A 22,612-nucleotide genomic window follows, 5' to 3' on the forward strand; every position below is an offset into this window, starting at 1 on the left:
ATAATTAAACGAGAGGGGGGGAAGCCGGCTCCGCTCATTCCTTGTCTGATTTTGGGAGGGAAAAATATATAGCCCCGCCCACCCCAATAAAGCCCGGAACCTTCTTTCCTCCAATCGAGACAAAAGAAGCAAAAAGGCGAGGGAGAACCTCATCGCAGCACCTTGGACACGGCTGCCGGCACCCACACTCCCTTCTGAACCTTTCCACCTTTATTTTCCAATAACTACCATAACCCCGTCCATTCGAACCGCTGAGCGCCGTATTTCAATGATGTCATACCTGTGGATCATCCTGCTCTTTGGAGGCTTGTTGGCTGGACGTGCTAACACACAAGGTATGTATGATTAAAAAAAAAAAAGAAGAGATTTTCGACCTATCTTCACTGTCCATTGCAGTGTTTGTGTATCGATACAGACTGTTAACAAGCTCGATTAATAATGATGATGATGAATAAATGGAAAAACCATCAAGGGGCTTTCTTGGCCCTACTGTCATTTACTAATTGCTTTACTTAATTACTTAATACTTAAATTGCATTTCTGTCCAGAAATATTCGGACAGGTGCACATTTTTTGTTATTCTGTAATTTTGCCACCCCAATGGATTTGAGCTAGAGCATGGGATTAAATTGAAGTATTTTAGATTTATTCAAAGAGGTTTTGTTATGCAAAAACTGCATTTACCATGAAGGGATTTTAGCTCTTTTATGCTTCAATTTTCAGGGGTCAAAAGATGACGTGACATATTTGCAAATGTAACCATAATTATATGTAGCTGAAAGATTGAAATCTGGAGCCTAATGGAATCACTAAATTCAGTATTTTATCCACGGAGATCCTTTTTGCCAGGCGTTCACTTCGTAATGCTGTATTCCATTTCTTTGGAATTTGCATACACGCATTAGGTTACACCCAGACAATATAATCAGATCCAATACAAGTATGTCAATCAAGTCGGCCTTTACAAGTTTTGTTTGTTAAGTTTGATTGACACTGTCAGACAATCATTAATGTGTATGTTTGTGCATGTGATTTACCTGTAACTGCCGTGCCTGGTACCAATATATATTTAAGGTAAAGGTAAGCATAATATTATTGTAAAAATGTGCGAATTATCATCCGCACTCTTTTTCCATATTTAACGATAAACTTAGAATTCGTCCAACTAAAATGATCTCATTGAAAGATTTTAAAAACTCATTGACCTTGGGAAATTTCAAACAGAACAGAACAATTGGACGCAAATTAGTAATCCATTAGAATGACACTACTAGTATTAGCACCTCAATGTTTACAATATGTAAATCCTTTAAATGTTAACCTCTGTTAACAGTCATTTTCTAGATTTACAGTTGGAACTACAAATCAATACTTCCTTTTAAAGCAAACATTCCATTTTTTTCATATATCAAAACGGTTCCCAGGTGTTTTAGATCGCTCATCAAAAAGTACAGTATTCAGATTTCTGACTTGAAAATGGCTCTGGATCTTCACCTTACCTTGACCCAATTCATGGACTTGGTATTCGGTAAATTTTCTGAATTGAAACATCACAATTTAAAGTAAGAACTGCTTGCTCACAAACAGGCAGATCAAATATTTACTTGTTTAATTTCACACTTGATGGGTAGCATACACCGTACTAGTATACAAGCCATTAAAAAAGTTAATTTGTTATTTTTTCTTACGCCCAAAAAAAAAAAAAAATTTTTTTTTTTGAAAAGCTGTTGCATCTCCTCAACATCCCCTGGCGCCCTCTAGTGGAGAGTAGCCTCACTTTTAGCCGCAAGTTTAGCACGTGTACCTAATGAAGTGGCCAATGAAAGTGATAGCAAGCTTTATGCGGTTGGGCTTTGCTGGACGAATGAGTTTGTTGGGCAAAGTGGCTGTACCGGTTCCCTTATGGCTTTAACCGACAGACAACCAGACGCACACATGCTCATTTGTGTCCCCTCACACCATGTTCTTAACCGCCAGCATGTGTTGACACTGGAAAAAGAGAAGTGCTTGCTCGCCTGTTTGTGTGTATTAGTTAGCCTTTACGCCCTATGTAAAGATATAAACGTGACGTATGTGCAGGGAGTGTCTATGTAATCAGAGCAGACATCCAGCTGGAGGAAATACCCCACAACTTCACTTTCTCTCCCCTCGGGGGTCCTCAGCATATGTGTGTGTGTGTGTGTGTTATGTATGCATGAGTATAGACAATGTACAGAACATGTAGTCTTAAAAGTGAAATGGAAGGTTCCCCAGCTGAGATGAAGGCTTGTATAATGTGTGCCAGGTGTGTGTTTACACATTTAACTGCCCTCTGGTGACTGACTATGTGCGTGATTGGGGAAAAGTGCACTTTGCGTCCCACAAACACAACAATAGAGAGAAATACCTGACGCAACAGTGTGTGCGGTCGTATCGCCTGACAGCACGCACAAATCAACACACATTGAGGTGTGATATTACTCACAGCAAGGTTTGGTTTCTGGTTCAAGTACAAACAACATTTGCAGGTGAGCCATCAAGAAAGTTGGCATTATTGTAGTGGTCTTGTTTGCCAGCGTGGTGGTGCCCTAGTGGTTAGCATGTCTGCCTCACAGTTGGAATGTTCTGGGTAGGGCTTGGCGTAATGGCGAAATAGATCATCACGATTATTATTTTTTTCATGTCGTCTGATCTTGGTTTCAATTTTGTTTTGTATGAAAGGAAAGTAAGATCATAATCGTTTACGAAATGATGAACAAAAGAGATTGCTCAATCACATTACAGCTTACACATTTTATTTATTTATTTACTCTTTTAGGAAAATGTTCAAATCCTTTATTGCAAACATCACGTGATCAAACCAGAAAACAAGTAAGCCGTGACATTTGCAATGCGAGCCCAATTTCAACAAAATGGCTGTTCCCTTGAGGTTGATTAAAAATGAATATCCAGTTACTGGGGAAGACAACCCTCCCCCAAAAAATTCTTGACAATAATATGTTCTACGCAGCCCTACTAGTGTAAATACAATATTTTGATTAATATTGTGTTAATTTCATGAGTAAAGCAGCAAAATCTAGCAATTCAAAAAAAATCTGTATCAGAAGGCGGCCATTTTGCCACTTGCTGTCAAGTGCAAATGACATCACAATTGCGCAAACCTCAGGTAACAACCAATCACAGCTCAGCTTCAGAAAACAGGTGAGCTGTGATTGGTCGTTGTCTGAGCCATGAGCTACTACGATGTCATCTTCAGTCGACAGCAAGTGGCAAAATGGCCTCCCCCCGAAAGTTTGACTCTGGGATTATTTCTATTTCAAAATTTGAACGCAATCATGTGGTACCAGGGTGGCATATCACAATAGTGGTGCCTGCATCAAACAGGCGTGAAAGGTGATAGACGTGGAAAAGTTTCTTAAGGTGGTGCCTTGCCTGTTTTGTTTGTAAGACTTTGTTAAGCTCTCTGCTTTCTCCACTGCACCCGTAAAATGCAACCCATATGTAACGGAAGAAATAAATATACAGGATGTCACTGTAAAAGAGTCTGTCCATATCGCATGCTTACTTTTACACAAACTGGCTCATAAATCAATGTCATTCTTTTCAAGGAACTTTTTCTTATTGCCAAGTATATGAAAAGACGAACGCGAGAGTTAGTGTTTTTAATGGGCTTTTGATTGTTGGTTAGCAGGAAGAAGCTAAAATCTTGATGTAAAATATGGATGGAGGAATTTATTTTTGATTTTCACAATGATGCTGCTCCTTTCGACCCATATTGTTAAACCGTGGTTTAACATCAGAAAATAGCCTGCTAGCTGAAATACAGACGCTCTGCAATTTGACTGTTGGTGTATGTCATTTAGATAGTTTACCCGTGACGTCAAGCACCTCTCTGGACACGTCTGAGGTCACCATTTTTAAGGTCAACACATTGTTTTGTTCTGGTGCTTATTGACTGTTTTAGTAGAACATACTTGTATGCTATGTTTGTAGCATGTAGCCTACAAGTACGCCCGAACGTATTAAAATACAAATGTGGCAATTTCACATTTCAATGCAAAATATCAATATGCACATATATATTTTTGCTTGATTTATTAACAATGCCATTTGTTCCTCAAGTTAGGCTGCTCCTCGCTGTTCCGAGTCGAGGGTTAACGTCCGGGGTTTGTTGGCTTTGGTTTGACATCACCATGTGGTTTGGACTCTGAGGATCGCGTGCGACCACGCAGAGACGCAGATGAGTCAGAAGCCTCCAGGGAAACATGTGGCGAGGAAACGACGAGAGTGCGAGAGACAAAAGGAAAGAAAAGGAATCAGTGAGAACCTTTTAGATGCAAAACAGAATCACCCAAAGTGAAGCAGAAAATGTTAACACCTTTCCTTTTAAGGCTAGTCCTGTACTTTTGTGTATATATTGGCAGCGTTGAGATGGAGGGAGGGGTGTTAATGGTAAACCCCAGCTCCCAGCCCCCAGCCCCCACCCCTTTTTAAGAACGTGAAGGTAGTAGTTAGCAAAGGAAGTGATAAATGAGAACACAATGTTCTATGAAGTACTGCTACAAGCACAATGATTTTTTTCCTTCTTTCAACGAGGGATGGTTTGGGCGTAATGTAAAATGAACAGGCCAGCTTGGTAGGCAAATTATTTATTAATTGCACAGCACAGGCAATGTTTGACGTAACATTTTACCATTTTCAAATTTCATACATTTGGCATGAGTCCCTTTGTCCCTTCAATTTTCTGTCCACCCTGTCATTATGGGCTAGCTGCCCCTCTAAAGAAACCCCCATAATGTTTTCGTTAGGACCAGTATTTTGTCAAAGGTGGCAAAAACAGTGGATAGTTATGTGTGCAATTGGATGTTGTCAAATTTAACATGTCCACTCTGTCATAGGGACATCAATTGATAAAGCCACCAGAAATTCAAAATATTAAACTGTATACAGTCAACGTGCTATCTGAATCCTGTTGCAAAGTCAGCTTGCTGACAGGGTGGACATTTATCAAAAATGTCCACCCTGTCAGCAAGTTCACACAGTGGATAGTTTCAGTGTAAATATTTCACTGATATTTCACTTCCATCATATTATGTGTATAATTGGATGTGAAGTTTGTCCACTCTGTCATAGTAAAATATCAACTGATAAAAACAACCTTTCAGAAATGTGAACTATATTTGTTAAACGGTATACAGTCAGCTTGCTAACTGAATCATGTTGTAAAGTCAGCTTGCATTTTTGACAAATGTCCATTCTGTCAGCAAGCTCACACATTTTGCTGTTTGTTTACTTTGTCTGCTTGCAGTTAATTTATATTTAAAAAGTTCAATGGAAAATCCCCAAAGGCGCCTTATGGTGATATCGTCTCAGTTGTCTTCGTAGTTTATAGAGTAACACCACAGCTGCTGCCACTAAAACACATTTGTTTTCAGTTACTCAACACAGAGGCGAGAATAACCTTTGCCATGAGCCGCATGCTGCTTCACCTAGTCAAAAGACAAAGACTTTGTCTGCTGACATGTAGCAGCGTGCTCTGGTTCCGTTACAAGCTCGTACACATCTGCCGCCTCATGACTCTTCAAATAAATGATTGAGCGCTTGTGTTTACATTAGACTCGGGCCTCGGCACTGCGCCACGAGGTAGGGAAAAACAACCAACAACGTCGCTCTTATCGCATTTACTCAGCATGCATGCGGGTGTGCTTTTCGGCTGTTTTTGTGCGGGTGTGTTTTTTCAACATGCCGCTGAGATGTGTTGGTGCATGTTAAGTACTGTAAGTTTGTTTATGCATAACTATTTTTTTTTTGGGTTGATCCTTGAAGGTGTGTTAGTGCTCGGAGCGTGCCTGGTTGTCTCATTCGGAGGATTTACAAGGCGACGTGCTAACCTTCGAGCTTCCACTGACTTGGCAAACAGAGATGTTCTGTTACCAAGCTTGCATATATAATGTGGAGAAGATGAAGAATCGTTTTCCATGACAGTAGTGGCACTTAAATCATTATATTCAGTCAGTGTATTCATTTGTTTTATATCGTCAGAGGTGGTGAATCCAAGTCCAGAATGTAAAAACCCTGCCACAGTTTGGCTTTAGCCCCTGATGCTAGCTAGCTTGCTCCCTAAAAGGTAAACAAGCACCATGGGAGTTAGCTAGCTCCCTAGCTAGCTCCCATGGTGCTTGTTTACCTTTCAGCTAGCGTCCTAGCTAGCTCCCATAGTGCTTGTTTACCTTTTAGGGAGCAAGCTAGCTAGCACCTGGGGCTAAAGCCAAACTGTGGCAGGATTTTGACTTTCTGGACCTGGATTTGCCACCTATATCGTGCTTGCTTGTCCTCCTCAAGTGGGGCTTACCTCGCGTGAGCTACACCCTGGACTGGTCGCCAGTCATGTACACAAGCAACTGTGATCACATTAACACTTTTTAAAGTCTTCTATCAAGCTAACATGCATGATTTTGTCATATGGTAGTGATCAGGTACCAGGAGGAAACGCATGCAAGCCAAATCATCAGCCGAGATTCGAACCCTGAGCCTCATAACTGTGAGGCAGACTTGCTAGCCACTAGTGCGGCGTGCTGCCATAATCAGTACATTGTCGCTTCTTTCAAAGTCAATAGCAATGTCGCCTCCTTGGTTTACACCCCAAAAAAAAAAGAAAAAAGCACGTCTCTCTCAAACCCTCTCGCCCATCAGGCTGCTGGCTTTGCTGTCTCAGCTCCTCACACGCATCAACAGAATGTCACAGCGCCGTCTCAAAGACGCACAGGCGCACGCCAAACAAAGACGGGCTCTTCTTATTTTCTCATTAGTGCACACTCGCAATGCCAGGGTGGATGCAAGCTTTTTTTTGGGGGGGGGGGGGCAGGTTGGATATGATTGATGTCATCCTATTGTGGCTGCAGCAGGAACACATTAGTACAGGGTGGGGTTGTCTGGTTGTGTGTGTGTGTGTGTGCGTGTCAGGGAGGTTGTGCATGTTGGAATATGTGGTGAAACTGTTTTTACCTTTCAGGCAAAAGTTAGAAGTAACAGATGGACAACTCATGTAACGGTTATACAAATCCTGAGCTGTCTTGTTTTATATCTTTGTGGCTCATTCAAATACACGCAGTGGAGCCGCTAATGTTGAACACAATTAAGTATTTTTCCTATGGGCAATAATCATTTCAGGATCAAACTGTCATCATAAAACATTGTTTACTGTACCAACGAATTGCAGTAAATCATTTTAGAACGGTTTAATATCACACTTGATGGTATTCCACGTATACAAAGGCACTTCTATTTGTATTTCCTTGCTTCACATAACTCCTCACTCTTTGTTTATTATGTCCATGTCTTCCTCCATTAACTGCCGGTTTTTAGATGACGAGGCCCCAACAGAGGAGGCTGCCGTCCATTCAACTTTGGAGCCCGAAATTGTCGAGCTTGCAGACTTGGAGGCCGCTGAAGCCGGAGTAGAGGTGAGGACATGTTGGTTCATTGTAACCGACTAACCGGTCACATTAGCAATCGTCACTCAAAGACTAAATTGCTAAATCCCTAAAAATATAACATTATGTTACAATATTTTATTTAGGGATGCCACTAATTAATATTTATAGAATTGATTAACCTATCAATTACGCCATTGATTACTTAAGGTAGTGAGACTTTGGTCCTCTGTTAAATACAGGAGATACTACCAGCAAATGAGCCCGAGCCCACTGAAGATGGAAACCATGAAGTGACTCCAGCTGAAGGAGAAGCAGAACCGGAGGCTCCGTCAGATACCGACCCGGAACCAGAGGACCCTGCAGAAGTTGACTCACAACCAGACACTACTGCAGGAGAAGCAGTGGCAGTTCCAGAAGGAGAAGAAGAAGAAGAAGCTCCAGAAGCAGACCAAGAAGCTACAGATGAACCAGAACAAGAAGCTGCAGCGGAAGAAGAACCAGAGGCTGCGGAGGAACCAGAACCAGAGGGTGCAGTAGAATCAGCAGCCGTACCAGAACCAGAGGATGCAGCCGAACCAGAACCAGAGGATGCAGCCGAACCAGAACCAGAGGATGCAGCCGAACCAGAACCAGAGGATGTAGCAGAACCAGAGGATGCAGCAGAACCAGCAGCCAAACCAGAACCAGAGGCTACAGCAGAAGGAGAAGCAGAACCAGAGGCTCCATCAATCCCAGGTGATAAGAAATGTTCACACTCAACACGACTTCCTACCTGGTGATGGTTTGAAACATCTCCTGTCTGCCGTCTACTCTTTCAGCTCCTGCAGCTGATCCGGAAGATCCAGAATCTGCACAAGACATTCCCGATGTAGATGAACAACCTAGCGCCAGCGCTGATGCAGCTCATGCCCACGAAGAGGTCAGTTAGTGGAAGTCTTGTAAGGCTTTTATTCTATGGAAAATAATTGGATTCTGCTACAAATTACAAACTGCATTTTAAAGAGGAACTGAACCCAAGATGTCAACATTTTATTTTCTGAAAGTGCATATCTTCTTTGTCAGCCGCTTTTTATGTCACCAGACGAAGTAAGCGCCACTTGAGCTTTGGCGGCATTTCTGGTGTACAGCTTATGATGATTTCGCTGAAGATGTTGAACCCTTACATTGATTAATTACTCCGTGTTTTGACGAGTGCTGTCACATGCAATCAGTTTTTGCAAAAATAGAAATTGGAGGGGATTTAGTTCCTCTCTAACCCGTCCAAGAGTCCCTATGTTAAATAAAACATTTTCACAGCATGGCTCCAAAGATAAAGGCACAGCAGGAGCAGATGCAGCTGTGACACATGACGAGTCAGCTCATGCAGGCGAGGAAGTGGACGTTGGCACAGAAATAAAGGACCAGGACCCTTCAGGTGAGGATGCGCCGTATCGTTTAGGAATAATACACATTCAGATGTGCTATATGTATAATAACCAGTGTGGAGTCATCATTTTTTATGTTTGAACATACTTGCTAATACATTCAAATGCACTTGCAAATATGTTTAATGCTAATAACTTAGCATTTGTCCCCATAATGCAGCAGGGTAATGACTTGCGCATGCAAGTAAAAAAAATAAAACAACATACATTTTTAGCAATTGACCTACATTATGCCAATACATTACATTAAGTAACTTTTATCATTTATTCTTATGTCTGCAAGGTAAATGCTAAAATGCCACGTTTTTAGCATTTAGCATACAAGTCTGTTTGAACATACTTTCAAGTTCATCGGATTCGGAATGTACTTTCAAAATACGCTCCAACGCACTTGTAGGCTCAATGCTAGATGCTAAAAACTAAAAACTCCCATAATGCCACTGGGTATGCACATGCTCAAGTCAATACCCTGTGGCATTATGGGAAAAATGCTACATTCTTAGCATTTAGCCTACAAGGATGTCTGAAAGTATTTGCACGTACGTTGGAAGTTGGAACGTACTTGCAAATACGTTCCGATGTATTTGCAAATACAGTGCAAAAAGGTGCTTGTGGGCTAAATGCAAAATAGAAAAAAAAACCTCATAATTTTGGGCATGCGTAAGTCAATATCCTGTGGCGTCATAGGCAAAAATGCTAAGTTTTTAGCATTTAGCATACAAGCATGTTTGAACATATTTGCAAGCACATCGGATTTGGAACATACTTTCAAAATACTTTCCAACGCACTTGTAGGCTAAATGCTAAAAACTAAAAACTCTCATCATTTTGGGCATGCGCAAGTCAATACCCTGTAGCATTATGGGGAAAAAAGGCTAAGTTTTTAGCATTTGACCTACAAGTATGTTTGAAAGTATTTGCAAATACGTTTATACGTACATGCAAATAAATTCGAATGGATTTAAATACGTTTAAACGTATTTGCAAATACGTTCAAACGTCAGTAAAAAATTTTTTACTTCACATCGGCAGTTACACATTTCCGTATATTGTAATACTGTTTTGTACTAAGTAGGATTTTCTACCAATGTTAGCAATGTACAATATAGCGCATTTCATACACAAGGTAACTCGACTGTACTTCACATCGTAGCAAAGCAAAACAAACAAAAAAGACATTTAAAAGCAAGATAAAGAAATAAAAAGTATCTTACTGAAATAACTACCAGAGCGTACAATGCAAGATTATGGAAAACATGAAAACACTCACCTTCACCTCTGTGGACAACTTATAATCTTCAGTAAATCTAACATATCATATTTTGGAATGTGGGAGGAAGCCAGAGTACTTAAGCACGGAGAGAACATGCAAACTCTACACAGGAAGGCCGCAGCCCAGATTTGAAACCAGAACCTCCGAACTTTGAGGCAGACATGCTAACTAACCACTATATCACCCTTTGACCGCGAACTATATCATAACTCAAAGCTAATGAAAAATAACATTTGTGTTTCGTGTGTGTGAGCTCTTCTTTCTGAATGACCGCTGCATTTTCGCCAGTGCGTCATGCTGTAACGCGACCCCACGAATATCCATGGAATAAGTCAAACATGTTGCGTAATCATTCATTTTGACACATGTCCAAGTTCTCATGCGATCTCCTGTTTCATATTGGACGGCAACTCCCTGTTTTTCCAGTGCATTAATATGAAACATCCTTTTGGGAGGTTCTCTTTTGAACACAAATGACCTTGACAGGTTATGAGCTGGGTGACTTAATTCACCTTGAATTAAGAGTGGTTATGTTATAAGCAAGTGTGACTTATTGACTGTGGAGGTATCGCCCTCCGGTTTTTTTCTGTCCGTTTTTGATTCACTTTTTTTTTTTTTTCTCCACGCCTTGTTCTCACTTCAGCCGTTATTCATCTGTTAAATATTAGCCCTGTGCTGTGTCAGTTCCTCCCTGATAGCCTCGTTTTTATCAGTTATGAATAACGGTGGAGTCTTGCAGGTCCAACACGGCTCAGATGCTGCTTGACCTTTTATTTGTGGATAATTTGCAATTATTATTTTTCTCCCATAGTAAACGTTGGACAGTTTTTTCCATGGTCAAAACATTTGTTAACGTTATGTTTAAAAAAAATTATTTCATGTTGACTGGGTTTATATGAAGTCCTGCAAGTTTTGTGCGACTTTAAAAGCATATTTTGTGTCCAACCTAAGCCACGTCCCTCACTAATGTGCACAAGCATGATTGTCAAATTCACAGCGACTATGTAACCATCTTTAATGAAATGAGTAATACCAAGCTAGCTAGCTGTAAGCAAGTCAACGTTAGCCATGGCTCCTACGTTCATGGAGTTCTTCATGGAGTATTACAATAGCAATGGTATCGGATTGAAGTTTGATTTGTTGGAATGTACAAACATTTTAATTTACCACTCTCAGAGCACATGGACAGTAACAAATACGACCCAAAATTGTTTGTTTTTTGTTGTTGTTGTTGTTTTTTAACTACAAACTCCAATTTTAGGCCTATTTTTTGGTTGTGACTGTGATTTTGATTGGGTCTATGTCGTTGCTCTGGTCCTGGATTTGTTCCTTGTCAGGATAATGTTGTCAGTTACTATGCAATTGCTACGGTCCTGTATTTGTCACTCTTATTGTCTTTTAACTTGGGTCATTGTGATCTTATTGGTTGCTATGCATTTGCTATGGTCCTGTATTCGTCACTTGTTACAATATTGTTAAGGTTGTCAGTTGCTATGCAGTCACTATGGTCCTGTATTTGTCACTTGTCACAATGTTGTCAGTTGCTATGCAGTTGCTACCGCCCTGTTTTTGTCACTTGTCACAATAATGTTAATGCTGTCAGTTGCTATGCAGTTACTATAGTCATGTATTTGTCACTTGTCACACTGTTGTCAGTTGCTATGCAGTTGCTACTGCCTTGTGTTTTTCACGTGTCACAATAATGTTGTCAGTTGCTATGCAGCTATAATGGTCCTGACTGCTGTATTTATTACTCCTATTTTGTCATATAGGTTGGGCCATTGTGATGTTGTCAGTTGCAATGCAGTTGCTAAGGTCCTGTATTTGTCCCTTGTGATGATGTTGTCAGTTGCTATGGTCCTGTATTTGTCACTCTTATTTTGTCATAAAGGTTTTTATTCTGTCATATAGAAATGTACCTTGCCCTAGAAGAAAATATTGAGTGACACTTTTTTCAATGCGTCGAGGTGACATTTTTACTAGAATTTTTTTTTGATGTATGTTCGCAACCTCCATTTTTTATGTCAATAAACTGTGTGGATATATTTTATGCTGTACTACTGGTTGGATATTAACTCATGACATTGCGGGTATCTGGCTTAACGCTCATCTACAAAGAAAGTTGTTTTTCATCCAAGCCTGATTTATAATCATAATTTACTGCCTGAAACCGAAACTAAACTACCACGAACTGTAAATAATATACCGATGCTACTTTGACCTGCCCTGCCTTGCACTGTACATGCTGTATAAATCTTCCCGGGTTTTCCCCAAAGTGCACAGTGCGAGGCTATAATGTATTGTTGCTGTGTGATGATATCCTAAAATGCATGTCATCACCAGTTCACACAATCACAGTCAACGCCCTTTGCTGTTATTATTACGGGCCTGTTATTGAGCACAGCTCTGCGAGGTTTTTACTTATAGCCGTGGGGGGAATGACATGATGATGGAAGGGCGAGGTTGCTATGGTGACGGTGGGAAGAGACTCCTTCGTCTTGCCGGGGTCGGGGGGGAACATCTGGACAATATCCCACTTGGGTGGAGATGGATGAAAAGTGACCTGCGGGGATTAATTTCGCCTTTCGCTCACCGGTGTGTGCGTGTGTGTGTTTGTGTGTGTTTTGTCAGATGGAGGCTTTAACTTGGAAGATGCTCTGTCACAAGGCGATGCGCAGGACATGCCAGCCCACTCAGGGAGGAGCAACAGTGCCGGATCAGTGGGTTAGTAGCTTCAAATGTTGAAATAGGAACACTATACTATAAGCATGTATGAAGAGCTGTTTTTTTTGGGGGGGGGGGGACATAAACATAATTTATGTTGCTTTTCAAGTTCTGTCTACAGTTCTATCTTCACACATTTTCCTTTTGCTGTAACTAATGACTGAATTCTTAAAATGTATTTTATGTGGGAATGACTTAAGACATATTTGTCTCTGTTTCAAATCTGTATAACCTTTAAGAGTTGTTTATTGTTTAAAAAGTTTCCCTCTGCTTTGACAGGTAACAATTAATCTAACTAATCAATTATCAGATTCATCAATAATTACTTTTGATATTCAAATAATTATTTAGAAGCCTTGTTCAAATGAAAATTGTCCCACTCTTCAGAATTTTGGCTTGGCGGGTGCAATATGACTCAAGGACACTTCATTTTCAAGTTCCATTTTTCGATTTGGTTCTATCCAGTGGGATTATTATTCGATTCGATACGGCTCAGTTCAGTTAAGATGCACTCACATCTTTGACATCAAAACTGACTTTTTTTCCAATTCAAATTGTTTTTGTTACGCGCCTAGTATCTAAAACCAGTTACAACCGAAGAACCATTTTTTGATCGAACCAAATCGAATCGTTCCATTATGAAATGTAATTTATTGGACACATTTACAGTACTGATAAATTCATTCAAGTGTAGGTAAAATGACAACCAACAAGTCATTGCATCATACACTCTCAAACTGAGCCGCATCGAATCGAAACGTAATCCCACTGAGTCGAACTGAACCAAATCGATCCACTTTGAAATTGAACCGTCTTTGAATCATTTCGCACCCTTAGTACCGTTCCCCTTTTTGCTTGATCAAAAACCATATCGAATCGCCTTTTGTTAGAGAGATGCACACCCCTAATGTATATGCATATTTTGTTCCAAGTTTTGGTCCAATTCACGTCACGTCAGTTTATCTTAGTTAACCCATTTGAAGGATCACAAATCAATACAAAGCTTTGGTTCATAAAGTATGCTTGCTTTTACCTGGAACCTGAAAGTTATACTTGCACCCGAAAGTTCGTCGGACCATTGCAGTGTGATTTAACACATCTTACTAATACTTCCCACGCAGTGCTTTTGCTTTCCATTTTGACAATAATGTGGGAACAAGAATTATTTTTTTCCTTAAAGACCTTTTATTCTCCACCTGAAAGCTGAGTCATCCAAGTCAGTTTAATCATTATAATCGAGTAAAAGGCACTCCTCCTGTGTACTCTGTCATTAGTGGCTTTGTGGGACAAGTTGAAGCAGGTGCTAAGGCAGTCATGACGACGCGTGTACAAACGAGGACAAAAAAAGCTCTTGAATTTTTAGACTTTAGCTGACTTTAACATCTTCTTTTTTTTCTTTGAAGCCACAGCAGAAGCTAAGCAGTCCCCTATCATATGTCGTGTACGGACAAAAGTATTGGGTCAAATCCCCGGCATCACTAGATTTATGTAGAATGGTACCTTGATTTACGAGTGACACGACTTGTTTTTTTTAGCTACAAGCAATCTTTTCTTTTTTTAGTTACAAGCATCCAAACACAGACAAGATAAATTGGGAAACAGAGAGTCTCTATGTACAAAAATACAAAGTAACAACAGAGAGCAGGGCTGAATTCAGATAGCCTCGAACAAAACGGAGAAACTGTAACAGACCGCATGGAAGATAACTTGCATCGGAAAAACCTTCAACGTGTTGAGAGAAACCTCGGCTAAGGAACCTCGACGAAGTGACAATAGTGTCTATATGGCAGAAATTAAAAGCTTATATGACAAAATAAGAGTCACAAATACAGAACCTAAATAAGAGTGAAAATTACAGAAACATAGTAACTGCATATCAACTTATGCCATCAAAAGGGACATAGTAATTGCATAGCAACTGAGAACTTCATCACCATAAGGAACATAGCAAGTGATGATGTCATTATAATGGACATAGTAACTGTATAATACTATACAAGCTAAGGGTGGCTAATATATCACCAAACATAATCATAAGGGCCATAGCAACTGCATAGCAACAGAACTTCATCATCATAAGGAACATAGCAATTGCATGATACTAGACAAACTAAGAGTGGCTAATACATCATCAAACCTTATCATAAGGGACATAGCAACTAGCAACTGACATATCATCACAAGGGACATAGTAACTGCATAGACTAGACAAATGAAGAGTGGCTAATGCAATAACAAACATTATCGTCATAAGGGACGCAGTAACTGCATAGCAACTGATAACATCAAGGTCATAACACAATGACCCATGACCTGACAGTCATAAATAACAGTTTTGAGCGTGGTCATGGAACAATTTGAAATTGTAAGTCAAGGCACCACTGCATAGACAAAAAAAAAGAAGAAAAAAAACCATTATAAAATCTGCATTAGCCACAGGCAAGATTTTAAGCAACATTTTTAAAATCACTGCCACACAAGTGTAATAAAGAATTTGATCTCTCTTTTCTTTTCATTTTTTCCATCAGACGCTGATGGTAAAGGTGAGTTTGTGCGTGCGTGTGTGTGTGTGCGTGTGTGTGTACTTCCTGTTTCCCATTTTTTACTGCACGACAACAGCATTAAACAACTTTCCAAATGTGCTTCTCATAATTATAGTCCAACAAAAACACCATTGAATTTACAGATTTTAATAAATCCCTTCAATGATAAATCAACAAGCAAATTGCAGTGAGCAAATTGCGCAACACGGAGTTTCGCTTATCACCGAAACGCTTCAATCCCACGCTTTCCCTCAAGCATGTTGCAGCAAGCACAGACACCAGAGCTAGCGTAAACCATTCTGCTACCAGCAAGGTTAGCTCGTCTCCCCCACTGAAAGATGAGAAGAAATTTGGGCAGTCCTGATAATGATCCTCATTGTTTTGCTGTACAGTATGCGCCTTTGTCTCGTTCTTTGAATGAACAGCACAGAAAGCAAAACCAACTTAAAGCACTTAATTGTAAAACGGTCAAGTTACGCATCACTTTAGCATAGCTTACCTTCCTTTGACAGCAATTATTCATATTTTCCTTATGAGCCTATGTTTTGTCGCCGTCTTGTGACATGTTAGTTACCCGTTACAGAAGGAAACAAAATATAGGTGGTCCATGTAGAATTTGTGATTAGTTCACTGTACTCTGTTGCTAGCGTTATTTTTTAGCATTAGCATTTGTAATTTACATGGAAATGGAAGTGTTTTGATTTGTTTTTGACAACTGGCAACAATTTGAAAGCGCGCTACTGACACCCACACGGCTTACATGTATGTTAAACAACTGTTTATGTTCGAGGTCGTCTGTTGACATTTTCGAGGTTAAGAACGTCACTAAATGAACTAATTTGCGCAGCAGCGTAAAGGCACTCAATCACCGCCGTACTTTGTTTTTCCATAGATTTGTTTTATTTTTACGGCCTCGAGGCATAAAAATATTTATGTTAATTATGACTTTACTACTGCCGAGGGAGCTGATTGGTAGACGCAAAGAACCGGACTGACAAAATGAACAACATACTTAAAACAATGCAGATCATGACACAAATATTTGTATTTGATTAAAATGTAATTACGAAGCATCCAGTTTTATTTGTTTATTAATTTTTTGAATAATACAAAAATTTCCACCCAAATGTGCTAAATGCTTTGCTGTTGTCCTCATTGTTGACGTACAGTGTGTCAGGTTTTGTAAAAAGCTTCGGAAATGGCTGCTCTAGATAGGCCACAACATTAGGTACACCTCCAAATTCACAATCAAAAGCATCGCTCTGTATCAGACATCACGTTGCGTCATCCATGCGGGCGTTTCATGACTCATTACTCCCCCACAGGCATATTTGACTTAATTTATTTTCTGACTCATCATGCCAAATTGTTTTAAATGGCCGCCTTTATTCCTTTCTTTCTTTCCCTCACTTCACCCCTTTCCACCCAGACATCCTTCCTCGCCGTCATTGTGTTACAATGGCGGCACAACATCCTGCCATTATGATTATTAGGGGCGGGGCAACAAAAAAAAATCACTTATTTTCAACAACAAGCCAAATTATGCAGATTTAATTTTGAGTCAGGCAAGCGCGCGTGCGTGTGTTTTGTGGCGTCTGCGAGGTATTGAATATACGCTGTGTGTGTGACTCGGCATGAAAATTATTCAGATCTGTGTTGCCATGGTAACCAGGTCACAGCTGTAGACTGAGCCATGTCGCCACTGTCAATGTTTTTATGGGTGATAATTACAACATAAGAGCGGTAACTGCGATAATAAGCACATTCATCATTCTCTCGCTCACACTCTGACAAACACAGGAAACATTTCCTTTGAGATTTTCTAGTCCACCTGAAACTCGCAGTCGCACACGGAATTCTAACACGTTAACTTCATGTCTAATAAACTGTTGGTATGTGGCCATACAAAAACAGACACCGTTAAATATGAACGACATTACAAAAATGACTTGCAAACATTGTGCGCTTACTGCACTATGCAGCTGTTTTCCACATATTAAATTTTATGCTTTTATTTAATAAATTAAACATTTATTTAGCATTGATGTTAATTTTTATTATTATATTATATTTATTATTATTGTTATTTTTATATTATATTATTATAATTAAGTTATTTAACATAAAATTAAATAATCATAAAAAATATATATATATTTAACATATGCAAATATAAAATTTAATGATCATAAAAAATATATATAAATAAAAATATAAATAAATAGTATAATTACAAATGTATATGAAATATAATGTAAAATATATATAATTAAAATTAGTTTTAATTTATTATATTAATTAAATTGCATTCATGTATAATGCAGTTTTACACATTTTAATCTAATATATTAAAAATATTAAATAAATACGCCAATACCAACCTGGGACGTCCAAACTACAGCTCGGGGGCCATTTGCGACCTGCCATTCAATTTTCAGCGCCTTGTGGCAAATACAAATAGACACCGCTAGCTGTAATAAATTGGTCTTTTGAGCATTTCTAGATATACGACAATACAAATAAACTATTTACGACCAAAATAACACATCAAAACACTGTGGGGATTTATATAATTACATTTTAGAGGTAAAAATACTTTCTTTCACTTACTGTTCTATGTTAAGGTCTGATTATAAATGTTCCTCAAGTAACTGTTTTTTAAATGGTCAACTTACTACAGTTCTGAATGTGAAAATGGAGGTGCAGGTGTGGCTCTAGTCGAGAGCCAAGGTCACACCAAAATCTTGAAAACCCTCAACTCTTTGCCTTACCACATAACATAAAGCTGTTATGTAGCAATTTTTTCAAAAATGACTAGAGAATGTAAACGATAATTGCTTGCTTCATGGATTGATTTTAAATAAATTGAAGTTAAAAAAAGAATTTCAAAGTGTCCTTTGCATCCTCCCATTTTTCTGTCTGCGGCCCTCAAATGAAAACCTTTGGACACCCCTGTTGTAGGCTATACTTAGCGGTTTAACTTTTCAAAATACCACCCAAATATTCGACTCTTTTTCCTTTCTAACATTCCATTTTCTTCTGCATGAATGACCACACAGACACCGGAGGCTGCCATGGATTGTGTTTGAATGTATTTGTTTGTGGCTTTTAGAATCTGGCTCGGGCTCCTTGGCGGCCATTTTGTGCGGCGTAGGTGCTGCCGTCGTGGGAGCAGGCGCGGCATATTTTACCTACCAGAAGAAGAAACTCTGCTTCAAGAATGTGCATGGTACGGACATCCTTGTCTCTTTACCAAGACTGCTGCGATATATAGATATAATGTAGCATACATTTAAACGAGCTGGTCTTAAAGAATTTGCCCAAGCATGATGTGAAACAAGATGTTTTTCCGCAAAGTCGGTTGGAAAAATGGTGTTATCACCATCAATACAGACACAAACGTTGTCTTAATACTGTCAATTCAGCATCTTTGTTTATTTACAGTCAACTTGAACAGTTCATTCAGTGCTGTAGGAAGGCTTACCAAGCATACACACATCATGTCAACAAAAAAAAACTGAAACTGCAGAAGGGAACTCGAGATTTGTTTCAACACTTGTTGAATAAGTTATTTAAAAAAACAGACAAATTGTATGGATTTGTGAAAAAAATACGAGCTTGACCATATTTGGACGTACAGGATTTCTGCCTGACTTTGTAAGTTCACGTGAGGTAATCGCAAGTTCAGTAAAGATTTTATTTCAGAGATCAAACGTTCATGGGGTTGTGGTGTGTCCCAATGAGAAGAGATTTGATTGGCTAATGTGACGTCTTGCCTGCCTGTTTCAGAAGAAGACCCCGAGGCTGCGCGCAAAGCCGACGCAGGCGAGGCTCAGTCGGACCCTCAAGGTACAACAAACGCCCACACACATATACACAACCAATATTAGTTGCGTAGTATTGAATATTTTTTTTTATGATGTCTTTTTTTATAGTCCTTAGCAACCTGCTGAACTCCTCGCAGAGCTGAGCTGATCACGTGACTCGACTTGGACCAACCACAGTCAAGCAAAATGGCAAGCTCACTGTTAGGCTTTATCCACTGTGGAGCTGCATTACTGTGAGGCCCCCATTGAGGGCTCTGTGTGTCTGTCTGTGTGTGTGTGTGTGCGTGTGTGTGTGTGTGTGTGTGTCAGAAAGAGTATGTATGCGTGTGTATTCATTAGCACAGTATGTGGCTAAAGCAACTTGATTTGCAAATGACAATTGGCCAGACGTTTGTTTGTCCAAACTTGATACGATTTCATGACCGAAATACTTTTTATAATTTTATTGACACGCCCATCCATTTTATAGGATTGAAAAAAAACAACAACACTGTGACTGATGTCTTTTTTTAATGTCAATTCTATTATTGTATGTTGACAGGGTTGAACTTTTTCAAACCAGCCACAATATTCACTTAATTGCATAATAATTGATAAAGACGTAATAATGCTGCTCACAAAAAATTCTACAAATAAAAATCATGATAAGCGGGATACATGTATCGATTCGTAACTTGAGGTGAGATATTAGGTCAGGGTTTCCCCAAACTTACTGGAATATATCATGTATTGCGTAAACATTGAGATATACTGTATGATAAAGAGAAACAGTGCACAACTCTCAAAAATAAATTTCGGAAAACTGCATTTTTGACTACGTAGTTTTTGACTACTACAAGGACTGATTTGGATTTGGCAACGGCTCCTTTTCTGTTCCAGAAGGTTGATTGACGATTGTGGACTTACGGGCTGCAGGGCAATATCCCCACCCAAAAGAAAAGAAGCTGTTAGCGGCCTTGCATGGCATCCCAATACTTTTGCTCATTTAGGTGTATTATAAGAGGTGTTCGAATAGCGTTTTAGTGGCTTCGGCCAAGTGTCACTGTGAGTTTTGTACTTGTTGTCAGTCTAGTTTTTCTAGAGGGCCTTCACTGTCCCAGCCTGGCTTGTCCCGTGTGCAGACGCACTGAATGTCTCTTTAATGAGATGCTCACTTTGATGTTTGGGCCTGAAGCACTCTCGAACGCATTTACAAGTCACAACTAAAAAGACTCACCTGCCCTAAATTGCAGTAAATCCAGTCAAGCAGGAATGAAGAATTTGAAATAAAATGTTTTTATACACAAATTTGATTCTGAACGTATTAAGCAATGCTGTTGATTTAGTGCACATGCAACGCATTCATCGAGCGTCATGTAAAATACAATATAATTTTTTTGGGAGTTATTTTAGTGTCATAATAATCCACTATGATATGGTTAAAAATGTCTCCAACTTGAAATCGAAAACTGAGAAATGAATTGAAATGTTGTCATTTATCTCGTTAAATAATTGTGTGATTGAAATAAAACACATTGACATATTCCAAATTTTATTCTAAATAAAATAAATTACACATGAAGATGTAATTGGTATTGTGGCCCATGGGTGCATTGCACAGTGTCTACTACTACCTACAACTCATCAATGTGTGCCTCTTAATCTGTTCAAGCCAGCTGTCCTTTTCTACCATAATCACCATTTTTTTCTATTTAAATCCGATCCAATGTCTATTGTGAGGCGCCTCAGACCGATTGTTTTTGAATAGCGTGTGGTATCTTTATTAGTGATTGTTATTGTGGAGAGTTGCCTAAATATGCGGGACCGCATCGACAATGATTGATTATATACTGTAGCACAAACTACTAACATCTGAATGTCTTTTTTTTTCTGTTTGCCTTACAGTAGCCGTGCTCCCTTTAATCCTTGCTTGCTGCTTATTGGTTCAATAGGGTGTTGTAAAAAAATCAAATTAAAATTAAAAAACGCCACACGGCTGCAATACTGTACATGACAAAGGCTGTTACTAACAGTCTGGCCACAATTATGTGTGATATCAGATATTAATTCATTACAATGTATGAGCTGGACGCTGCAGAATGTCTCATCAAAGATTTGTTTTAAAATGCCTTGATTAAAATCGCAATAACAAGGGATGGGCTAATTTGAATACATTTTCTTAATATACCGATCGGAAATATATAAATGATCAATAAATTGTTGGATCATTAACGTCCGCTTATTTTTAAACCGACGAGCCGGTAGAGGCCATATTTTCAAACAGAGCAAAGTCTAACTTTTCCTATAGGTGGCGTTTTCTTTCTTTTGATATTTTCAAGTAGAAGGAATCTTGCCTGAGCCTCAATCAAATTCATCTGCGCCGCAACTTAGACCTTTCTTTTAGGTAGTCTAAACTCTAGTCTACTTTTGGACACCAAGATGCACCAAGTGGCGTGCAATAGAATACGCCATAACTCCTATCAAGGCGTAATGTGTCAAATTCACAAACACGCTAATCTAGACAATCCCTGGCACAAAAATAAGGATCCACCCGTTTTCATTTTGAGTGCACTTGAGGGCGCCTGTCTTTGAAAATATGACCGGGAAGGTGTGACTGATAGGTGTTTGCAATAATTTTTCCGTGCACGTAGCCTTACAGCGACGCGGTAAATCACTTATTTTTCATTTTTCATTGATTGTATATTCCAATAATAAAGCATCGAACCGGTAACATTTCATGTTTTGTAACACTCCATCCTAACTAAGTCACGCTAGCAATGCAGCAGCCGCTTATTTACAGTGCATGTTATGTACAGTGCCCGTCTCTCGTCTCAGATATAGCATAAGGCTACTTTCAAATCTTTTTAGCAGTTAAAAAACTGACTCCTTATTTGAGTTCCTAATGATCAATGAATCAATTATGCCCATCCCCGATTGCCGGTGATGTATTTTAAACAAAATTCTTCTTTTCAAGCTGTCACCCGAGAATGTATGCACATTGGGCTTGACTTTGTTACATCATCAGCGGACCAGTCCTGCCTTATCAGCACATCTGGATTAGAAGCAAAAAGGTTATGAACACAAATCTCTAAATTCCTTTAAAAATATTGAGACATTTCTTTTCTATGACTATTCAGCGTTTGTGTGTGTGTGTTTTTTAATGTAGGATCTGTATACTTCATATTTGTCATCAAGCACTTGTGGTGTAAATAATGTTGAAGAGGTGAATTAAAACAAGCAGTTTCAGTGGGAGTCGTCTTGTCTGTTTTATGTTTGTCTGCACGTGTCAATTACTTTTTCAGCACCTGTGAGATGTTAAGTCATAAAATGCAGGGAGGAAGGGAGAAAAGAATGAAGCGTAAATTAATGGTTGTAAACGTGAAATGTTTGACATGTCAGGTATTTGGAGAGACACCTGCGTACTTCA

The 22,612-nt window shown here is 39.2% G+C and overlaps 1 protein-coding gene across 2 annotated transcripts; it reads left to right on the forward strand.

Moving 5' to 3' along the window:
• Positions 1–102: 102 nt before the first annotated feature.
• Positions 103–22,437, forward strand: LOC147164619 (uncharacterized). 2 transcript variants are annotated; one of them, XM_086091273.1, is made up of 10 exons: positions 103–335; positions 7,345–7,442; positions 7,655–8,150; positions 8,234–8,334; positions 8,712–8,829; positions 12,744–12,836; positions 15,365–15,379; positions 18,492–18,608; positions 19,169–19,228; positions 19,315–22,437. In XM_086091273.1, the coding sequence occupies exons 1-10, from the start codon at positions 269–271 to the stop codon at positions 19,347–19,349; spliced, it is 1,200 nt and encodes a 399-aa protein (XP_085947399.1). In that variant the 5' UTR covers positions 103–268; the 3' UTR covers positions 19,350–22,437. The 2 variants fall into 2 exon arrangements, with proteins under 2 accessions (XP_085947399.1, XP_085947400.1); XM_086091274.1 differs by lacking the exon at positions 15,365–15,379.
• Positions 22,438–22,612: the final 175 nt, after the last annotated feature.

This window comes from Leptonotus elevatus, chromosome 12, assembly GCF_054856555.1.
Source record: "Leptonotus elevatus isolate MCC_2025b chromosome 12, RoL_Lele_1.0, whole genome shotgun sequence".
In the NCBI taxonomy this organism is placed as follows: Eukaryota; Metazoa; Chordata; class Actinopteri; order Syngnathiformes; family Syngnathidae; genus Leptonotus; species Leptonotus elevatus.